At 40.8% G+C, this 20,404-nt stretch overlaps 1 protein-coding gene across 1 annotated transcript in view; it reads left to right on the top strand.

Moving 5' to 3' along the window:
• The window catches only part of SNCA (synuclein alpha), a 55,707-nt gene extending 36,555 nt beyond the window's left edge, over window positions 1–19,152 (top strand). Inside the window, exons 5-6 of the mRNA XM_087723772.1 lie at window positions 15,892–15,969; window positions 18,544–19,152. Coding sequence (XP_087579898.1) covers window positions 15,892–15,969; window positions 18,544–18,576 — 111 coding nt within the window. The 3' untranslated portion in view covers window positions 18,577–19,152. The remainder of the gene's footprint in view (window positions 1–15,891; window positions 15,970–18,543) is intronic.
• Window positions 19,153–20,404: the final 1,252 nt, after the last annotated feature.

Here is a 20,404-nt window from a genome sequence, read left to right as displayed (position 1 = left end):
TGGAGAAGAATTCACTGTAAATTAAATAAAAGGGGTTTATCGGGATGAAGACTCAGCTTCGTGCTGCTGGGGAAGCCTAGGTCAGAACAGGATGTAGGAGATGACTTGGCTGAGCCTGAGGGTAGGGTCAAACATGTTATAAGTCATGAATCCCTGTGTACTCACAAAAGTTTTAAGACCAGTCCACCTTGAATGCCTCTCCTATCTCTACACATTTTCCTTAACAACCAGTTGGTCAGATTCTTTTTTTTTTTAATAAATGTTTTTTAATTTTAATTAAAACAAGTACAGCATCTTTCTTTACATCTGTAAAAAATGTATCAATCGATTACAGACAAGCTTTGGTACATCTCCTCCACGGTCAACAAACATAACTCATATTAACTCAAGCATTATCATATATCCATTTTCATTTGACTGTAATTATTATTTAAAGATATTAATAAAAGTAGTAATCTTAAACAATACCTGCCCACACCAGTGGGAAAAGAAAAAATCAAAAAGAAAAGACATAAAAATAATAATAAAATAAAGCAAAAAAGGACAAAAACGACAAAGGACAAGGCAGGGGGAAAAAAACGAAACACAGGTGTCTGTCATAAAAAAGAAGAAGTATATCAACTGGTTACAACATGCTTTGGTGCTTCTCTTCCATTAACTCATATTAATTCAAATATCTTAACTCAAATGTTTACCATATTAACATCATTATACCTCCAGTTTTAATTACCTATAGGTTATTTAAACATCCTTCATCCTTAGCTATGCCAAAGAATTAATCCATAACACATGCTGACATTTCATTTACTTACTTGTAAAATCCTCTATTAACATCAAATCCTCATATCCTATTTTATCTGAACATCCATAATATTTAATCATATCATATATCACAACATTTTCTCAGTATTGATTAACATTTGATTATATGTATTTTATTTAGTTTTTATAATAGTGATAATTATTGTAATTAATATTCTTTATGTATAATCCAAAAATGTTTTCTCATATCCAATTATTATTTATCATATCGACTCCACATTATATACATTGCTATCAATATCAATTATTATTCAGCTATATCTGTTACAAAAAGAGCAATTAGGTTTAGCTAGTTTTCAATTGTATTCTTCAATCTATCAGCCAATTCCACATTATATACATTACCATCAATATCAATTATTATTCAGCTATATCTATTACAAGATAAGGTAATCAGATTTAGCTAATTTTAAATTGCATTCTTCCATCTGTCAGCCTGTGTCCCTCCAATAGCAAGATTTCCTCAAACCAATTGCCATTCGTTGGATAAATTTACCAAATGTTTTTATAAGCAAGTCCAAACAAAGATATCTTCGCACCTTTTGGCTCTGAATGTCAGTGATGAAGTAATAATGTTGTCCCAGGCTTGTAAAACTTTTCAAGTTGACTTTAATTCTCAAGGGTGGAGTTTCCATTTCTTCTGCACTCTGTCTCTTTAAATGAATCTTCTTTATAGCTCCCCCCCTCCTTTCTTCCTCTGAGATAGCCCAGACGCCATTTCTCACATTTTCCATTTGTATTTCAGGAACATTCAAACATTCAACAATCTCAGTTTTTCCTTCATATTTTAAAATCAGATGATCCAATTTTCTTTCCAATCTCTGAAAAGAGTCAAAAAGCTCTCGACATGTGGAAAAAAGAATCTGGAGTGGGACCTTAGAAGTATTTTCCGACGCCATGATGTTTCGCAATTAAAAATTGCAAGTAAATACACGCTGGAAACTGTGCAATCTTATCTGATCGTAAACACAGCCAAGTAATAAAAATGTCAGATCTTGAAGGGCTAATTAGTAGAAAATTGACTTTACGATCCACTTAGAAAGAGTTAGTGGGGAGGGCTGCCGAAGAGTTCCTTGAGGTGTTTAAGAAATAAAGTAGCCACCAGCCATAAATCCATTAAAAAAAAGACCAGTTCGCCGCTAGATTCTTCTATTCTTTGGTTTCAATTAGCTTAAGCTTTTAGTGCGGACAGTCTCTCTTGAATAATAAAATCAGCTTACCAGATGACATCACTTCTGCCATTCTTAGGGGCAACCTGCAGTTTCAGTTAGCACGGAGCTAATCCAGAAAGGAATTGGCACGAGGGGTTAATACCCCCCCCCCAGAGACTTTGCGAACATCTCTGAGGTCACTGGGTCTCCCCTCACCTTTCACTGTCGTCTACGGGACAGCTAGGGTTCAAAGAACCCGTCCAAAAATCCTTCGGTATAGAGGAATTTCAGGAATAGCCTGAAACTCCATCTTCTCACTGCTAAGCCCCGCCTTCTTCCCAGTTGGTCAGATTCTTGTAGAGAGTTTAAACTTGCAATACTTTTTTATACTCATTTGAACTGCCTGAATCTCCTGGGAAGCTTGACATATTTGGGTTACTTCTCTTCTTCAATATATATATTTTTACTGATTCTGTTCCATTGTTTTTAGTTATGTTTACCTGATTGTGATATAAGATACTTAGGGCCGTGTTGGGATTGAAATGGCAAATATTAATGGGTTAATAAATACTATACTGTTCCATGTGCCTGGAGTGAAAATGATAGTTGTTGAATGTGACTCCATAACCCTTGAATTAAGTGGTCCAAGATAGGTGTCATGGCAATTTTGTGGTGTTTAGTTTTAGATTTATGAAGCATAACTGCTCCAAAGATTTTATTGAGTTAGCAAGAGAGGTATACGCAAGGCCATTCTAAACATATTCCAAACAATCTGAACGTTTGAGAGCACTTATATCAATCATAAATAGTGTCTGCTGATAGATCTCCTTTACATGTGGAGCCACACAGCTAATTTCAGTTCTGTAATAGCTCCAATTATCTCTTAAAAGCTAGTGTTTTGGCATAATTCTGGACAGCTTGTCAGTATTCATTAACTTAGTCGCAGATGCTACTTGGTGGAGAGAAAGCTATGGTTAGGTTGCCCCCATCATACTTGTGATCTGGGAAGCTTGATTTACTCTTCCTTCATGTCTGTAGTTTTGATTGATGAAACATGAAATAGTCCTTTTGGTTCAGTAATGCTATTACATTATTAATAGGGACTTGGGGAATGATGTTTGGTTATTTAAAGCTATAGAAGCCATCTCCTAAATTACCTGGGAGTCATTGCTAATCATTGTATTTTTATGTTGGTTGTGGCTTCTTGTCGGAAAATTGTACCTGCTAGAGGTGTTGTGAACAGATCCTGCTGTCAGGGAGGAACTGGAAATGAAATGTTTGCAATTGAGAAGCCAGGAATAAAATGTTCAGCAAAGATATTTCCTGATCTGATAGGTTCTGCACGATTCAATCAGAGCTTCAGCCCTGTTTCATTTATGTCCCAGAAGAGAAGGTTTGGTTTGGTTTGGTTTGGTTTTGATCATCTTTTTCCAAAAAATTTAAAAAATTCCTACATTGCTCATAAGAACAGGAGAATTAAGCTAACTCAAAGCATAAGAAATGCAGACCAATGTGCCCATCTTTAAACAGCATAGCCACAACTGTGCCGTTTCAAAAATTAATAAATGCAGAGATTGTTCACTTGTTTACTCACTTTATTGAGTGTCTGCTCTATTATACCAATTTTAGAGACAACCTGAAAACCCTCTGAATTCTAATAATCGGCACAGGTACCTTTCTCCAACTGTGTGTTGAATATTCTTCCAACCGATATAAATTTTGAACAAGTTCTCACTAGGTAGAGGGTGATGTATGTAGAATACTTATGCAAGCAATTGAGAAAAGAGGCTAATAATATCAATAACCGCAGGGAAACTACTTCAGAAACAGCAAGATTTTTTTCCTTAGAAGTAGTGCAGGTTTTTAAACAAATCTGAGGTAGTCTGGCTGTTTTCTAATTGACATAGATGTTCTAATTTATCAGGGGATGGAACAGAAAGCCTTGTTCCACTTTGCTGTGCTTTCTGTCACATCTATATCATCTAGATGACTTTGGAAGATTAACATTGGAAATATAAACAGGGTTAGATTTGATTAGTACTTAGACTGGAGGCTATTAAGAAATCTCAAGGCTGTAGACTGGATGCAAACTTGAAAAAATATCCAGTGGCAAACCAATTCCTTAATTGTTGCCAAAAATATGGATGTATTAATGACATCATCCAGAGTTGAGTGTCACAACTTTTACCTGGACTCAAGTCAGTTTTCACCTTCACTAGTTTTTATCCTTCAGCAACAACTTTGTGAAATCGCTTGGACTATGACTTTCCCAAAATCATCCAGTGTGCTGTCCCATTCTCATACATAATTCTGATTTAGTGGGCTTATTAATATTCGCCATCAATTCCCTTCACCAAAAACCCAAAACTGTCCCAATTAAGTCCAGCCAAAAGCAGTCCAATGGTAGTCCGCAGAGCAATCGCCAATGAGTCCACAAGGCACTTGAAAGTTTCTCAATCAAAGTATATCCACCAGGCAAACTTAAATCCAAAACATAAGAGAGTTCCTGAGTCAAGAAAAGTCAAGCGTTTCCAATGCATGATCCAAGTCAAGGCACAGTGTCAATCCAAAGCAAGGTAGGAATCACAATGCCCAGAAAACACACAGCTAGAAAACACACGTTGTTCCCAGCATTGCCTCTTATTTATTCACTGTATTGCAAATACATGGACTTATAGTACTTCAAATGTTAATATCCAGTCCATCCAGCCATTATAGCAATAGCAATAGCAGTTAGACTTATATACCGCTTCATAGGGCTTTCAGCCCTCTCTAAGCGGTTTACAGAGTCAGCATATTGCCCCCAACAACAATCTGGGTCCTCATTTTACCCACCTCGGAAGGATGGAAGGCTGAGTCAACCTTGAGCCAGTGAGATTTGAACAGCCGAACTGCAGAACTGCAGTCAGCTGAAGTAGCCTGCAGTGCTGCACCCTAACCACTGCGCCACCTCGGCTCTATATTCATTCAAGGACAGGGTGGTCTGTATTGAAAACAATCAGATATTGACCTGGTGTAAGCTCTTGGTAGACATTCGGACACAGTGTGGTGGATATTTTGTTGAGGAGCACCACAGTCACACTGAGGGGTAGAGACAAGACCCCACTTAAACACTGAGTCCTGGCAGACACCAGGTTGGGTACGCATCCTGTTCAGAGTTGACCAAAGTTGGCGAGGAAGGTCAACACCTGGCACTTGTTGGATAGGTCTTCTACATAACTGCCTATATGTTGGTGTTCAGCAGCCTATTTGGTTTTCCACTGTGTGTTGCAGAGGTGGGATCCTTCTGGTTTGGGCCAGTTCAGCCGAACCGGTAGTGGTATGCCAGCCAGGGTCATAGAACCAACAGCAACCCAGGCTGGCCATGCCCCCGAACTGGTTTCCCAGTCATCACCACCGCCATCTTTTTGGGAGTTCTGCACATGCACAGAACAATTTTCATTGAATTGTGCATGCGCGTGCAGCACACATCCAGCGTGTGCGTGCGCAAGCCGCAGGCACAAGCAAACCGGCAATAACGCCAGCTGAAACCCAGACCTGGTGTGTTGATGTCAAAGTTGTTAGATAGCTGTTGAGTGAGTGCCAGAGAGGCTTCCTGGATTTAAGCCTGCCAATTAGTATCACCTTTATCTGTCTGCAATGCTACATAGCCAGTTTCTCGTGCAACTCATCAAAAGGGACAAAGCTGCCTCCTCATGAGTAATCAGGCTGACCTTCTCTGCTCCTGCCTTTTCTCTGCCCTACATGTTCTTGGATCACTGCAGAAGGCAGTTCCTCTTCCTCATCACTGACTTGCTCCAGCTGCATGCTTTCCCCACCTGGAGCCTCAGGAATGTTCTGCTGCAGCTATGCTTCAGCTAACTCCCTCACACCTGGCTGCTCATAGCTGTCAATCAACTCAGCTCTTGACTGCCAGGAACTGGTTCCTCCTCCCCCAAGCTGACATCAAGAGAGGTATCTGGGGAAGGTCTGGGGAAGTCATCACAAGCTCAGCTGCAAGATCAGATGAAGTTGTCAACTGGTCTCTTAGTCAAAATCCCCTGCCTTAACTGTCATGCTACAATGAACCTTGCTTTTGCTCTGCTCATTGTCTTGCAAGGAATTCTTTAGAAAGCCGGCAATTGTTATTAAATTTCAGAGAAGGAGACTTGTTTTCTGGAGGAGAAGGCTATCACTGAACATATATTACAGTGGTGGGTTCCGGATCCCGTTGCAACCGGTACGGGGCCAGGCTACTTCAGCTGACTGCAGTTCTGCAGTTCGGCTGTTCAAATCTCACCGGCTCAGCGTTGACTCAGCCTTCCATCCTTCCGAGGTGGGTAAAATGAGGACCCAGATTGTTGTTGGGGGCAATATGCTGACTCTGTAAACCGCTTAGAGAGGGCTGAAAGCCCTATGAAGTGGTATACAAGTTTAACTGCCATTGCTATTGCTAACTTTGCTGTCTCCATTAGAGAAATTCTGGCATTCAAAAATTGTTTTACTCTTATCTTAAACAACTCTGCCATTGTTCCAATCTACCATTCTGTTATTCTATCAGAAATGGGTATCATATGGAGGGGGGGGGGGACAACTATGGCCATTTCATGACTTCTGGACTTCAACTCCTAGAATTCCTGGGACAGCAACACTGGTTCAGGAATTCTGGGAGATGAAGTCCATAAAAGGGCCATAATTCCCCACCCTTGCTCTATATGATACTTTCAGCCATTTGCATCACTCAGAAAGAAAACCAGATACAAAACTGGGAGACCATTATGCAATTTTTGAAAAAAGAAAATACTATTTAGATGTAAATACCCTTGCAATTTTTAATCCTTAAAAATTGGTAATGAATGCCTCATGTGTTAGACTGTTAATCATGCCTGGCAGCATGAAACACGGGTGTTGCTGGTGACATTAATAAATGTATAATCAAGCACACAACACTCCGTTGGGTGGCCCAATTTAGCTCAGGTTGCAGCCTCTTTCTCTGCAAAAGACTGCCTCCCATTAATCACAGAGAAGCACAATTACAAATAATAGCAAATAACATTCAGGCAGACGGAGAACATCAGGCAATTTTAGCCATTTGGAAATACAATCCTATTAATGTTTTGTCCTGCTCCCCGCCCCCCCACCCCTTCAGCGATCTTGGTCTGAGATGACAGAGAGAAAAACTGCTGGTATATTCTAGGTTATGGTAATAATTCAGTCATGTGTGAAAGTTAGTTCACACCAAGTATGGTGGGTTTCCCTCTCTCCTCCCTGCCTCCAGCGCACTGCTGAGAAGGGGCCAGAAGTTTATATTTATGTTTTGAATTCATTTTCTATCAGGGTTATTCCAGAGGCTAATTATATTTTGCCCTAAAATATAATCTGGTCTGTGAGCGGTTGATTTTGTGTGTTGTATGTATTTTGTAAATTGTAAATTTACTATTCGACATGATGAATTGTAGGAAGAAACGTCCATCTGGGTTCAGTTCCAAGTGGGGGAAAAGATACTGGAAACATGGAGGCTGTTTGGAAAGATGGTTTAATGGTGGACAGGATCACATGGCCTGTGTTCCTGAACAGAAAAGGGCATCACATTCCTCAAAGATGTTGAAGAAGAAAAAAAAGGGGGTCTGGCTTGCTGAGAGTCCCTGGTTTTATGCCCTCTGTTGGGCCCCGCCCTGGGGCCTTCTGCTCCTGGGAAAGAAATGCACTCTGATTGGCTGTCAGACTCCCATGAGGCCATGCAGGGACAACTCTGTAGGCTGTGCTCTGAGTCCAAGTTTGGTTGAGCCTTGCTCGGTGGGGATGATGTAATAAAAGGGCTTTGGGATTCCTATTATGGTTCTGTCTGTAGATCTTTGTGATGTAGAATACACTGGCTCAGACCTTAATGGCCCATTGACAAAGGTGGGGCGGGGAGCTATTAAGAGTGAGTCTGTTTCCTGCCTAAAACATGTTTCTCTGGCTCAGACCTTAATGTCCCATTGACAAAGGTGGGGGGGATGAGTTTCTGCCTCCCTTTTAGGGGGAAATATTCTGCCCTTTTTTAATACTTCCTAAAATATTTCATATTCTAGGAGAGAGGTGGGTGCTAACTTCCTACAGTAGAAAAGCAGTCTCAATTATTACTTTTTTGATATCACGGATAACCATACCCAGGCTTAATGTCTATGAACCATGGCTTGGCATAAAACTCAATCCTGAACCCAGGCAAACCAATTCCGCATTGCTTCCTCACGTGTCAAACTCAATTGCATCAAGTGACGTATCGTGACGTTTTTTGCCTTCGCAGAACCAGAGTGGTCAGGGCCTGTGTGTGATACATCCAGCCTGCGGGCCGCCAGTTTGACAGGCATGCTCTGTCAGGATTAAGGTGCTCAACTTTGATGTCTTTTGACTGAATGCAGATATTTAGCACCAGCTGGGAAATTTATAACTGCCTAAATTGGCTGGCTGTTTGTTTGTTTTTTTTTCTTCAGCAGAAACTTTGTAGTTTAGCCTGAGATGTTTTTCTCCAATCTCATTCTCTGTGGTTACTTTGGGATAAAAACTGCAGATTTCCAAGTCAATGTGGTCCTTGGTAGCTGGAATGCTAAGGGATGTAATCCCACCACAGTAAGAAGTTCTAGTTTCAGACTAAGGTCAGATTTTTATTCATATAAAAACAAGGAACTGGGGTTCATTGGAAGCAAAGATTGAACTGAAAAAGAGGAGGAAGCAAGGAATCACAAAAATATGGCCTTTTGCACAATGGTCAAGCTTTTTTGCCAAATATAACGAGAAAAGCTTCATACTATTTCAGTTTAAAATAAGCACTGTCCATTTCAAATTCCTTCGTTTTATTCTAGTGACAAGCAACGCAATCTCAATGGGTTTTTTTTCCCCTTCACTGGCATTTTCACCTATTTATATCATTAGAGAAAGCATATGATAATGGTGTTGGACATTTTTAGACATTGTGGTTTTTGCAGATTCTGGGACATGAGCTTTACAGACCCGATTCTCTCTCTTAAAACTAGACTGGAAGTTAAATTAGAATCTGAGGCAGTTAGAATCTGATGTGTGACACTCAAAGCACAACTGAGCATCTCATTTGTCCCTCTTGGAAGATGTAATGAAATGGCCTCATTAAGTAAGGCCTGAACTTATAGCTGCATCAAGGTGTTAAATATTTCAGTGCATACCAGGAAGCCACGAACGGAGATAGGACATTATTATGATGAACTCTGCAAGGAAAAGAGCTTTCTACAAAGTTCTCACGACTGAAGAAATGGCACCTTCTCTTTCTGTGTAATCTCGTATTTAAACCAATTTGGCATTAGCTTTTTGCTGCCGTAGATTTCTTAAGCAAGATGGCGCTATTGTGAGGACGTGCCGTATTTTTCAGAGTATGAGATGCAATTTTCCACCCACCTAAAAGAGGGTGAAAATTTGGGTGCATCTTAATACACCGAATGTAGCCCCGCCCACCCGCTGTCCCCCACCCTTCAACCATTTTCGGCATCCACACATCACGATTTAGACCTGTTCCAGGCTGCAAGGATTGCCACAGACCACCGCCACTTCCGTGCCTTGAATTTTTAGCCTCTGTGCCTCATGTTTTCAGCCTCCGAACGCTCCATTTCAGACCTGTTCAAGGCTGCAGGGATCGCCAGAAAATGCGATGTTATTCTGTCTGAAACAACACTACGGAGTGATTTGGAAACCACTAGAATAGACTAGCTACAGGTAGTCCTTGACGTACAACCACAACTGAGTCTAAGATTTCTGTTGCTAAGCGAGGCATTTGTTACGTGAGTTTTGCCCCATTTGACAACCTTTCTTGCCACTTCTGTTGTTAAATTAGTAGCACAGTTGTTTTAAGTGAATTTAGCTTTCCCATTGCTTTTGCTGGTCAAAAAGTCAGAAAAGGTGATCATATGATCTGGGGACACTGCAACCATCTGTCAGTGTTCCAAATATCATGCAGAATTAAATCAGAACCCAAGGCAGAAGTTCCAATTTCATAAAACAGACATGTTGGCAACAATCTGTGGAAATCCCAATTCTGAACACTTCCTGGGATTCCACCCAGTTGAAAGTTCATGATCTTATCCCCACACCCATAAATCCATCACATGGTCCAATCTTCTTCGGTCACGCTTGCATCTCCACCCAGCTGGTTCCGGTCAGGTGTAGAGGTGCGGAGACAAAAGATGACCTTGGGCTTCTAGAAAAGAATGACAACAACACATTCCACAATTCTATTCATTTCTATTCCCCCCTCCCAACTGCTACACTAATGAAACAGCATAGTGAAATAATAGAAAGGGTGGGCAGGCCAAAGATTCTAAAAGGAACATAACTACAGGCCTGACACCATCATAAATAGGAGTCAGTTGCCAATCTGAATTTTATGGATTTTGATCACATGATCACAGAGATGCTGCAATGGTTGTGTGAAAAGGGGTCATGAGTCTCTCTTTTTGAGTGCCGTAACTTCGAAGAGTAACTAAATGACTCTTCTTCTGTTAGTTGAGGACAGCATGTACTTGAGGTCTATCAAGAATCATATCACACCAGTCTTGAAAGGCGCAAAGTATTTGCACACTATTCATTGTTGGATCAGTTTAAGACAGCATGTTCCTCTGAAAGTCATAAATGTCCTAAAAGTTGGATATCCATCTCCCAAAACCAATCAGACAACAACTCTTTTGACATTTCTGCTTCTAGCTAGGACCAAGCTAATGTGTGCAACATTTATGACTTGATGATAGCCACTGAAGCAAGTAGGAGTTCTCATTTCATTGTTGTTGTTTTTCCACTGTTGGTTGCAATAGTTTTTATTGATGTTTTTTGTTGCTGCCTTCACGCTGTTATCAAGAACGTGGTGCGAATGGAAATACACATAAAAGAGTAGCTAGGCATGATGCAATTCCTGCTTGTTTGGTGGAAAGAACGAAAAATATTTGTATATGTTTATGACTTAGGGCTAATTAACATGTGCAGCCGCTTGAGGATGAAGGCTTCTGAAGCCATCAAGCTTAATTGGAGATTCCATCATGGAATATTTTGTGTTCTGCACCCTTTTATATGTTAGGGGGAAAAAGACTGCATATTGGGGAGAAAATGTGTTGCTAAGTGCTAGTTTTAATCCGTTTTGTGCAGTTATTTCAGTGATTTCAGATTTAATGGAAATGGATGGTTATTTTGTATGGGATTGAGAATATCTAATTGAACCTTTCATTGGTAGATGTCTATGGAGATTCTCAGTCATCCAGGTCATGGTTGTCCCAAAGGTGCTTTTTCAAGAAGCAACTGGACTTTCTGGTTTTTCTTTGAAGATGTTTCGGTTCTCATCCAAGAAGCTTCTTCAGCTCTGACTGGATGGTGGGGAATGGAACATATGTGAAACATAGATGCACACTTAAAACCAAAAAATACACTAAGGCAGAAGCTTGTACACCCCCAAGGATAAAACACCCAGACACAAACTGAGCAACATGATATATGCAGTACAATGCAGTGGGCCGTGTGCAGATCTGTAGATTGGGGAAACAAAACAACCACTTCATAAACGCATGACACAACATAGGAGAACAAACCCATCAGGACTAGATTCAGCAGTCCCCCTGATTTAAAAAACAAAGGGCACTCTTTTGAAGACAACAAAGTCCACATAGCAATAGCAATAGCAGTTAGACTTATATACCGCTTCATAGGGCTTTCAGCCCTCTCTAAGCGGTTTACAGAGTCAGCATATTGCCCCCAACAATCCAGGTCCTCATTTTACCCACCTTGGAAGGATGGAAGGCTGAGTCAACCCTGAGCCGGTGAGATTTGAACCACCGAACTGCCGAACTAGCAGTCAGCTAAAGTAGCCTGCAGTGCTGCACTCTAACCACTGCGCCACCTCGGCTCTCATTTTGGGCAGAGAGGACTGCTGGTTTGAAAGAGAGGTCAAAGAGGCCGTCTATGTCAACATTGAACTCAATGAACTCAATTGAACTCAACAGAGGGGAAGGGATACTTCATCATCTATCTCCAATCTAAACACAATCCTTTCAAGAAGAAGGTTCCACACCCATTTGCACTACTCAGGTGACCCTGAGGGCACAGATAAGCCTCCAAGTGGCCTCAAATACTTGCTAAAAGAATGCAAATGACCAGCTGTCTGCAAGGAGTATAAACCCTTCCATTCCCCACCACCCAGTCAGAGCTGAGGAAGCTTCTTGGATGAGAAGCAAAACGTTCTTCATAAGAAAAACCAGAAAGTCCAGTGGCCTCATGAAGAAGCACCTTTGGGACTTTAATTGGTAGGATGCCAAATGCATTGACCAGGCACACAGTGAAATCAAAGGGAATTTCTGTGTGACTAGACGGTGTTTTGCTATGCCACCAACCCTGTAACAATCCAGGCCTTTCGAAAAGCCGTCAAAACCTGGCTTTGCCAGCAGGCCTGGGGGTGATGAGTTCCCTCCCCTCTCGACATGTATGGTTGTGCGACTGTTGCTTATTTTTACTATCTGTATTTTGTCCCCTTTCTCCCCTCTTGAATTGTTCGCCGCCCTGAGTCCTCCCGGAGAAGGGCGGCATACAAATAATAAAATTCTATTCTATTCTATTCTAATCTGCAACCCCCACCTAATGTCTATGTTTCAATTGAAATCTCAAAAAGTGTGGAGGAAGACCTCCCATTGGGATTTTACAGATCAGGAAACTGGGTGAACTCGGAAGTCTGCAGTGTGAAAAAGGAATGTCTAATTGAAAACACCCACTCTTTAACATCGCAAGCATGAAACTAGAGCAAAATCATCACTAAATGAAATCCGAAAGCAAGTTGGATAGGACAGGGAAACCAGAAACAGAAGCATGCTTTTCACAGAGTTTGGAACAAGAGTTGCACAATTTGAGACTTTTAGGAGGCTTTTACTGTAGGCATGTGAATGCTCAGATATTTGAGTGCCCTTCCTCCAAACTGAACGCATGTTATGTCTGCCTTTGCTTGCTATGTTTCTTCAAGTACTTTGAATCCTGATTTAAGCAAATCAACATTCTAAGATCACAAGATACACCCAGCGGCTTCATGTAGATGTTAAATAGGAGGGGGGACAGGACCGAACCCTGCGGCACCCCTGGGGCTGGGGGTCGATCTCTGCCCTCCGACCAACACCGACTGCGACCTGTCCGAGAGGTAGGAGGAGAACCACCGAAGAACAGTGCCTCTCATTCCCACTTCCCGCAACTGTCGCAGAAGGATACCATGGTCGATGGTATCGAAGGCCGCTGAGAGGTCAAGAAGCAAAGGGTCCCATTCCAACTGACCGCAATAGATAGTACACATGCTTTATGGTGGAAGTTCAAAAGACATTTCGTAGGCATGCTTTGCTTGATCTACTCCATTGCTAACAAATCAAAACCAGAGTCTGTTCTGTAATAATACAGGAGGACAATCATGTTATGTTCATGATTAATAAGGTAAAGGTAAAGGTTCCCCTCGTACATCTGTGCTAGTCGTTCCCAACTCCAGGGGGCGGTGCTCATCTCCATTTCAAAGTTGAAGGGCTAGCACTGTCCGAAGACATCTCCGTGGTCATGTGGCCAGCATGAGTAAATGCCTAAGGCGCACGGAACGTGTTACCTTCCTACCAAAGATGGTCCTTTATTTTTCTACTTGCATTTTTACATGCTTTCAAACTGCTAGGTTGGGAGAAGCTGGGACAAGTAAAAGGATCTCACTCCGTTACACAGCACTAGGGATTCGAACCGCCGAACGGCCAACCTTTCTGATTGACAAGCTCAGTGCCTTAGCCCCTGAGCCACCACGTCCCCTTCATTACTAATAGCAATATTGATATCCAATGGGTCCAAGCCAAATGATCAGTTTGTTGGGAGAGAAAATTCCTTGATAAATCTTAAAAACAGCTAATCCTTAAAAAGTAGTATTTGTTACTATGGTAACAACATTCCTTAAATTTTCTCTCTGTGTATAGCACGTACTATATATATAACCATTGCATTTGCAGAAGTTGTGAATGTCCCAACACTGGAAGTCTTTAAGAAGATGTTGGATAGCCATATGTCTGAAATGGTATAGGGTTTCCTGTCTAGGCAGGAGGCTGGACTAGAAGACCTCCAAGGTTCCTTCCAACTCTGCTGTTGTATTTTATAGTAGCTGAGCAATGTTTATGCTAATGTATGAAAATCAGAAATGGTCCTTCCAGACTTCTGATTTAAAGCCATTTTCTGTTTTCTTCCTGAAGGAAATTTAATTAGGACTGCTCAACATTGAACATACATAATATTTCCAAATCACATTGATTTGACTAATTGGGTGACTAAATGCTCTGTAGGTGAAACCCCATGTTGTCCTTTAATGATGTTTCTCCTTTGGTTCATGTCTTTAATTATATTCATCTAAAATAAATTATAAATTGTATGGTTCTTTGTCCCCAATATCTACATCAGGTTTGTGTGTGTGTGTGTCATATCTTTCAAAAGTTCCTTAAATTTTTTTCAATCTGTGGAGTCCTTGATACTCATTCAGTTTAGTGTTTTTCTTGCAGACATTTCATTACCAAAGTAGATAATATCATCAGTACTTAGTAATAAAACATCTGCAAGAAAATCACCAAACTGAAGAGAACCCCAAGGACCCCACAGTTCAAATCTGAGCTACAAATATACTACCAATTTTCAATCTATTTCTTCTTATATCGCATCATATATTATTAGAAGATGGTTTAGGAAAGATTATTCAACCTTCTCTGCAAAGAAATATGCGTTATTTGTTAATACTGCACCTAATAGCTCATTAGAGTCTTCAGCTAAAGAAGATTTTTAAATCTATCATTGTTGCTTTTCAACATTTTTTCAATGTCTCTGTTTACCCTGCAAAAGTTGTCCTCACTTCACTAATTGCTTTTTTTTAATGATCTATGGATTCCCATTCCTTTGAAGTCTATTTAAATTTCTAATAAGCGAATCCTAATGTTGTGATGTGGGGGGGGGAAAGGTCTTGTAATTCACAGTGAAGAATATATAAATTATTCCGTATTGATCAATGTATAAAAAGCAGAGTGTGTCACCAGCATACTACATTTGTAAATCAAGAGTTTCTTACAAAGTATGTGATACTTGTAGGATGTAAAACACACAAACATTCTGCAAAAATGTGTTTGTCAGAACAAGGAGTGTCATTAACCAATTTCATTTGGGAAGTGAGTAAGATAAGACTTCAATTGTAATTTGTTGTTCAGCCAGACTCCGGGTGTAAGGGAATTGATTCTGAGAACTGTTATATATTACCAAAGATCCATACTGCTATCAGGAGGTTCCAGATTTATGACTTAAGACAACAGAAAATTCAATATCAGTAACTGAAATAAAAAATGAACATCATAAATTGGGTTTCAGTGAAAAACAGCCAGAGTCTGGGTCCCATTAAGACAGTGTTTCTCAACCTTGGCAACTTGAAGATGTCCGGACTTCAACTCCCAGAATTCCCCAGCCAGCGAATGCTGGCTGGGGAATTCTGGGAGTTGAAGTCCGGACATCTTCAAGTTGCCAAGGTTGAGAAACACTGCATTAAGACAATGGTTTTAACTTTCATAATAGAAGTGCCTTGTTAGACTTTGTGCAACATCAAACCATCAAGATTTCTTGGCAATTTGTCATTTTTAATGGCTCCTCAGAAAGGCTATGATGCAATCCAGACTTTAATCCCTTCTTAAAATTTCAGTATATATTTATGAGTCTTCTACTCAAGGTTGATTCTCTTTTTTTTGTCCGTTTGTTACTCATATTTGGGAATGTTTTATGTTTCCTGTTCTATGTGGCAAATACATAACACTTACGTTCAGTGATCCATTTGTCATGCTAAATGGCAAAACACTGTACTGAAAAAGGGGGCAGTGGGGAGAAATATGTATTCTTACATATGTATGTTTTATTTTAATCACAGAATGAAGAAGGTCTTACACAGGAAGGTAACACGGATCCAGCAGATCCAGAAAATGAGGCCTATGAAATGCCACCTGAGGTAAACCTGTTTCTGACATGTTCCCACCCAGTTTCCCAGTAATTCACCTAACTAGAAGATATGGCACTGTCTATTTCTATTTGAAATACAGGTAGTCCTCGAAAATTGAGCCCAAAATTTTTGTTGCTCTACTTCTATTTTGCCACCTTTCTTGCTGCGGTTGTTAAATGAATCACTGCCTTTGTTAAATGAGTAACACGATTGTTAAGTGAATCTGGGGATGCTGCAACGGTTGTAAATACGAAAAATGGTCAAAAATCACATTTTTCAGCACCGTTGTAACTTCAAACAGTCACTAAATGAACTGTTGTAAATTGAGGACTACCTGTACCTTAGGAATAAATCTATCTGGGATTTACTTATAGGGAACAAGCTGCTAAGGTCTGAATTCATCCTCAATAAATTTTGAAATGGATGTTCAGGAGAAAGATCTCCAGAACTTTGAGGAAAGCAAGTGAAGCTTTGATAAAAGTAGTGAAATTTCTAATCTTTGGTAGCTTCTAAATTGCCATAATGATAATTATGGTCAAAAATAATCTATTTCTTGCTGTCCAGAGTTCTATTTGCATCAAAACATGGGTAGAGAAATAGAAACAAGAAATGAATGGAATTTTTAAAAATGTTCTGTGTATTATTATTCCAAGGTTCTATTTTAGGAATGCAAGTAGGATTTCTGGAAAAAAAGGGGGTGGGGGGAAATAAGCTAAAGATTTTGTAGACATCTTTACTACAATCACTTGGGCGACAACAAAAATTATGCAGTTGTATGAAAAACACAACTATGGTAGGCAAAATACTTTAGAAGTTGTTGAAATTACAATCACTTCATTACAGGAAATTGAAATCCAATAACACTTTGAGAATCTTGTCTCAGCTTTATGCTACAAAATGCCCACCAAGAGCATCCCTTTGATCGCATTCTCAAAAAAAAAAAACCAACCCCACAACACAATTTCTAAAACATGAAATGTGGAAATATAGATGCAACCCTACAACCCTAATTATGCCACATCCCAAAGCTGTTTCAAACGATAGATTTTTGACGAAACATTTTCACCTCTTCTTTCTTCTTAAAGCAATATTTTGCAAAGATAGCCTGCCCCCAAATACAAAATGAGAGATTTTAAGATTGTGAATGAGAGCATTACGACATTTTTTTTCCAAAGGACCAGCACCATTCAGTTCATATTTATCATGCATAAAGGCATTTATCTTTTTCCTCCTCTGTATAACTGAGAGAGGCATATGGATTGGGGGAGGGGTATTCCTGAAGGCAGACGTTACAGGAATGAAGCCACATTTCCGAGGTCCCAAGATACGGCATTGTTTAATTAAAGCAGTGGTGGGTTTCGGCTCCCGTTGCAAACGGTACTCTGCAATGGCGCCCGGCGTCCACCACGTGAATGCACGCAGCACGCATGCGCGAAAGCTCCGATTGGCTCAAATAGCGATAAGGAGAGTGGGCGGATGGGCCCTCTGGAGCACTGTACCAGAACGGTATCTGGTGCTTCCAGCAGGCACCAGTACACCCGTACCAGGACGTATCGATCGTATCCCAACATTGAATTAAAGGTACCTGAGCAGGGTTAGGGTTAGGGGTGGGTTCCGGATTCTTTTATTGCTGGTTCGCTCAGGGACGTGCTTCAACTGCACATGCATGTGCAGTAGTAAAACATTGCTTCTGCACATGCGCATGGCGCCGCCAATAAAACTGGTTCTGATGCATGGGCGGCCGAGCTACTACCTACTCGGCTAAACCGGGCTGAACCGGTAGGAACCTACCTCTGAACCTGAGAACACTAGCCATGTTCAATCAAACCAACCAGACAAATACTAGGAGATGTAGGCAATCTGCAAAGTAACCAGGCTCCATGCCATGTAGCGTTTTATAGGCAGTGACCAACATCTTGAATCATACCCAGAAGTCAACAGGCAATCTTGCAAATTAGTGGTGAGCATATAATGACTGTCCATGCTACTTCTTTCTGGAGCAGCATCCACCCCTCTCCTAGAAAACTGAAATATTTTAGGAAATATTAAGGACTGGGTCAGTCTATTCTACATAACAAAGATCTACCTCCTTCAGGCAGAGCCACAATAGGAATCCCAAAGCCCTTTCATTACATCATCGCCCAGCAAGAGTCAACCAAACTTGGGACTCAAAACCCAACCTACAAAGTAACCTCTCGGAGTCTGACAACCAATCAGAATACAAGCTCAATTTCAAATTCCAACAGAGGGTATAAATCTCTGTCTCTCCCCACTCCAAGTGCCTTTTTTTCCCCAGGACCTCAAATCATATGAGCCTCTCCACCATTAAAACCATATTTCAAAGCAGCCTCCATGTTTCCAGTGTCTTTCTCCCCACTTGAAACTGAACCCAGATGAGAATTTCTTCCAACACAAACCCACATTACCTTTTATTTCACTGGTCTGAGATCTACAGAGAAGTATTGACAGATCTCTTGTTCTTGCGATCTTCTATCTCAGATCTGACAATCTACCATTTAGTGACAACAACATTTTACTCTGAATTGAGATTTGAATTTCTCCTTCTCCTTTTTGTTCCAACAGGAAGAATACCAGGATTATGAACCAGAAGCTTGAATCTCCTTTCTTTCTTTCTATCTCTTGCTACCTGTCCACGAAAACATCTTGTCCTGTACAAGTGCTGAGTTCCAATGTGTAAACTACTTTTTATAGTTTTTATAGTGTCTTGAAGTTTTCCATCTGCAGTGAATGGAGCATCTATCATTGTGTTCAGTTTCCACGTCCGTGACCAATCTCCGCCTGAAATGGGGCCTGGGACCAAGAGCCATTGTTGTTGTCTGGATATTGTGGCTTCAAGTTCTAAACACCGAAAACAATTTAAACAACACCTAAGTGTCTAGAAAGCTGTAAATGTTTTGTTGATAGATCATTGGTAATTTAGTATTGTTTATGGTATGGAAGTTTTTAAACTGTTTTCTATGGTCCTTCTCGGCTATCTGAGAATGGCCTCATTGTGAAAGTTGTTAATATATTTCTATACATATATACATATATATAAAGTAACTTAGCATGAACTATGCACCTATAAATATTAACTGTGGAATATTACTGTTTTGTGATAGGTTTTACTAACCTGTATCTGTAAATAAAGATGGCCAACTGGAATAAATAAAACTCATTGACTGTTCAAAAGAGGAGCTGCTAAATTGGCTCTGAATAATTCGTCCTTCTCATCCCAAAGTAAGGTAGCTTCACACACACATTAATAGCTGTATAGTTTGGCTTAATGGTGGGATCCTACCAGTTTAACAACTAATTCGGTGATCGCACTGCACACACATGCACAGTTTTGAGAAAACCTATCTTCCGCATTACTACTGGGGGGGGGGGAAACAGTTGAGGTGTGGCAATCTGCTCTGCCGTGCGACTCAGCTGAGAGGATATAGCAATAGCAATAGCAGTTAGACTTGTATACCGCTTCATAGGGCTTTCAGCCCTCTCTAAGCGGTTTACAGAGTCAGCATATTGCCCCCAACAATCTGGGTCCTCATTTTACCCACCTCGGAAGGATGGAAGGCTGAGTCAACCTTGAGCCGGTGAGATTTGAACAGCTGAACTGCAGAACTGCAGTCAGCTGAAGTAGCCTGCAGTGCTGCACTCTAACCACTGCGCCACCACGGCTCCTATGCCAGTACAGCGCAGGGGCGGGTGGGCAGGCCCACTTGCTTGTCCGAGCGAATCGGTTGGCTCCCAGCTGATCGTCAGAGCTACTACCGGTTCGCCCAAACCAATCCGAACTCGTAGAATCCCACCCCTGGGTTGGCTGCTGTGAATAGAAACACAAGGAACTATAGGTAGCCCTCTAGGTATGGCCGTAATCAAGCCCACAATTTCAGTTAAAATCCACACCTGATTTTATGTCCTCTTTTGTGGCAATCACTAAACAAGCAAAGAGGCTACTAAGTGAACCTATCTATCACTCATTTAGTTATTTCCCAGTAAATCGTAATTATAGGATGTTGAAAGGGCCATAAATGGGGGCGGTTGCTAAGCACCCAAAATGTCACATGACCACAGTGGAGGTGTGGATATCAGAATTTCAAAGTGACCAATCATAAATCAAGGATTACCTATCTATACCCAAATATAACAATATATATAAATGGCTGCGGAATGCCTCAAGCAATTTCAACCAAATTTGGTACACAGATGAGTTACTCTTTGGAAACAAATACTTTGGGGGGTAAGACACCACTAAAGCTCCGTGTGTGAGTGTGGGTGTGTGTTCTAGCGTAACACTGGAACGCCTCAAGCAATTTCAACCAAACTTGGTACACAGATGACTTACTCTCTGGAAAAAAATATTGTTGGGGTAAGACACCCCTAACACCCCTCAGTGTGTGTGTTCTGTTAAGATACAGCCTGTTGTGCCTTAAAATGGCTT

Source organism: Thamnophis sirtalis, unplaced genomic scaffold (assembly GCF_051295495.1).
Source record: "Thamnophis sirtalis isolate CommonGarterSnake01/CBP01778 unplaced genomic scaffold, rThaSir2_p1.2 scaffold_10, whole genome shotgun sequence".
In the NCBI taxonomy this organism is placed as follows: Eukaryota; Metazoa; Chordata; class Lepidosauria; order Squamata; family Natricidae; genus Thamnophis; species Thamnophis sirtalis.
The sequence above is the reverse complement of the archived record's forward strand: the minus strand, read 5'-3'. Positions and strand labels throughout refer to the sequence as shown.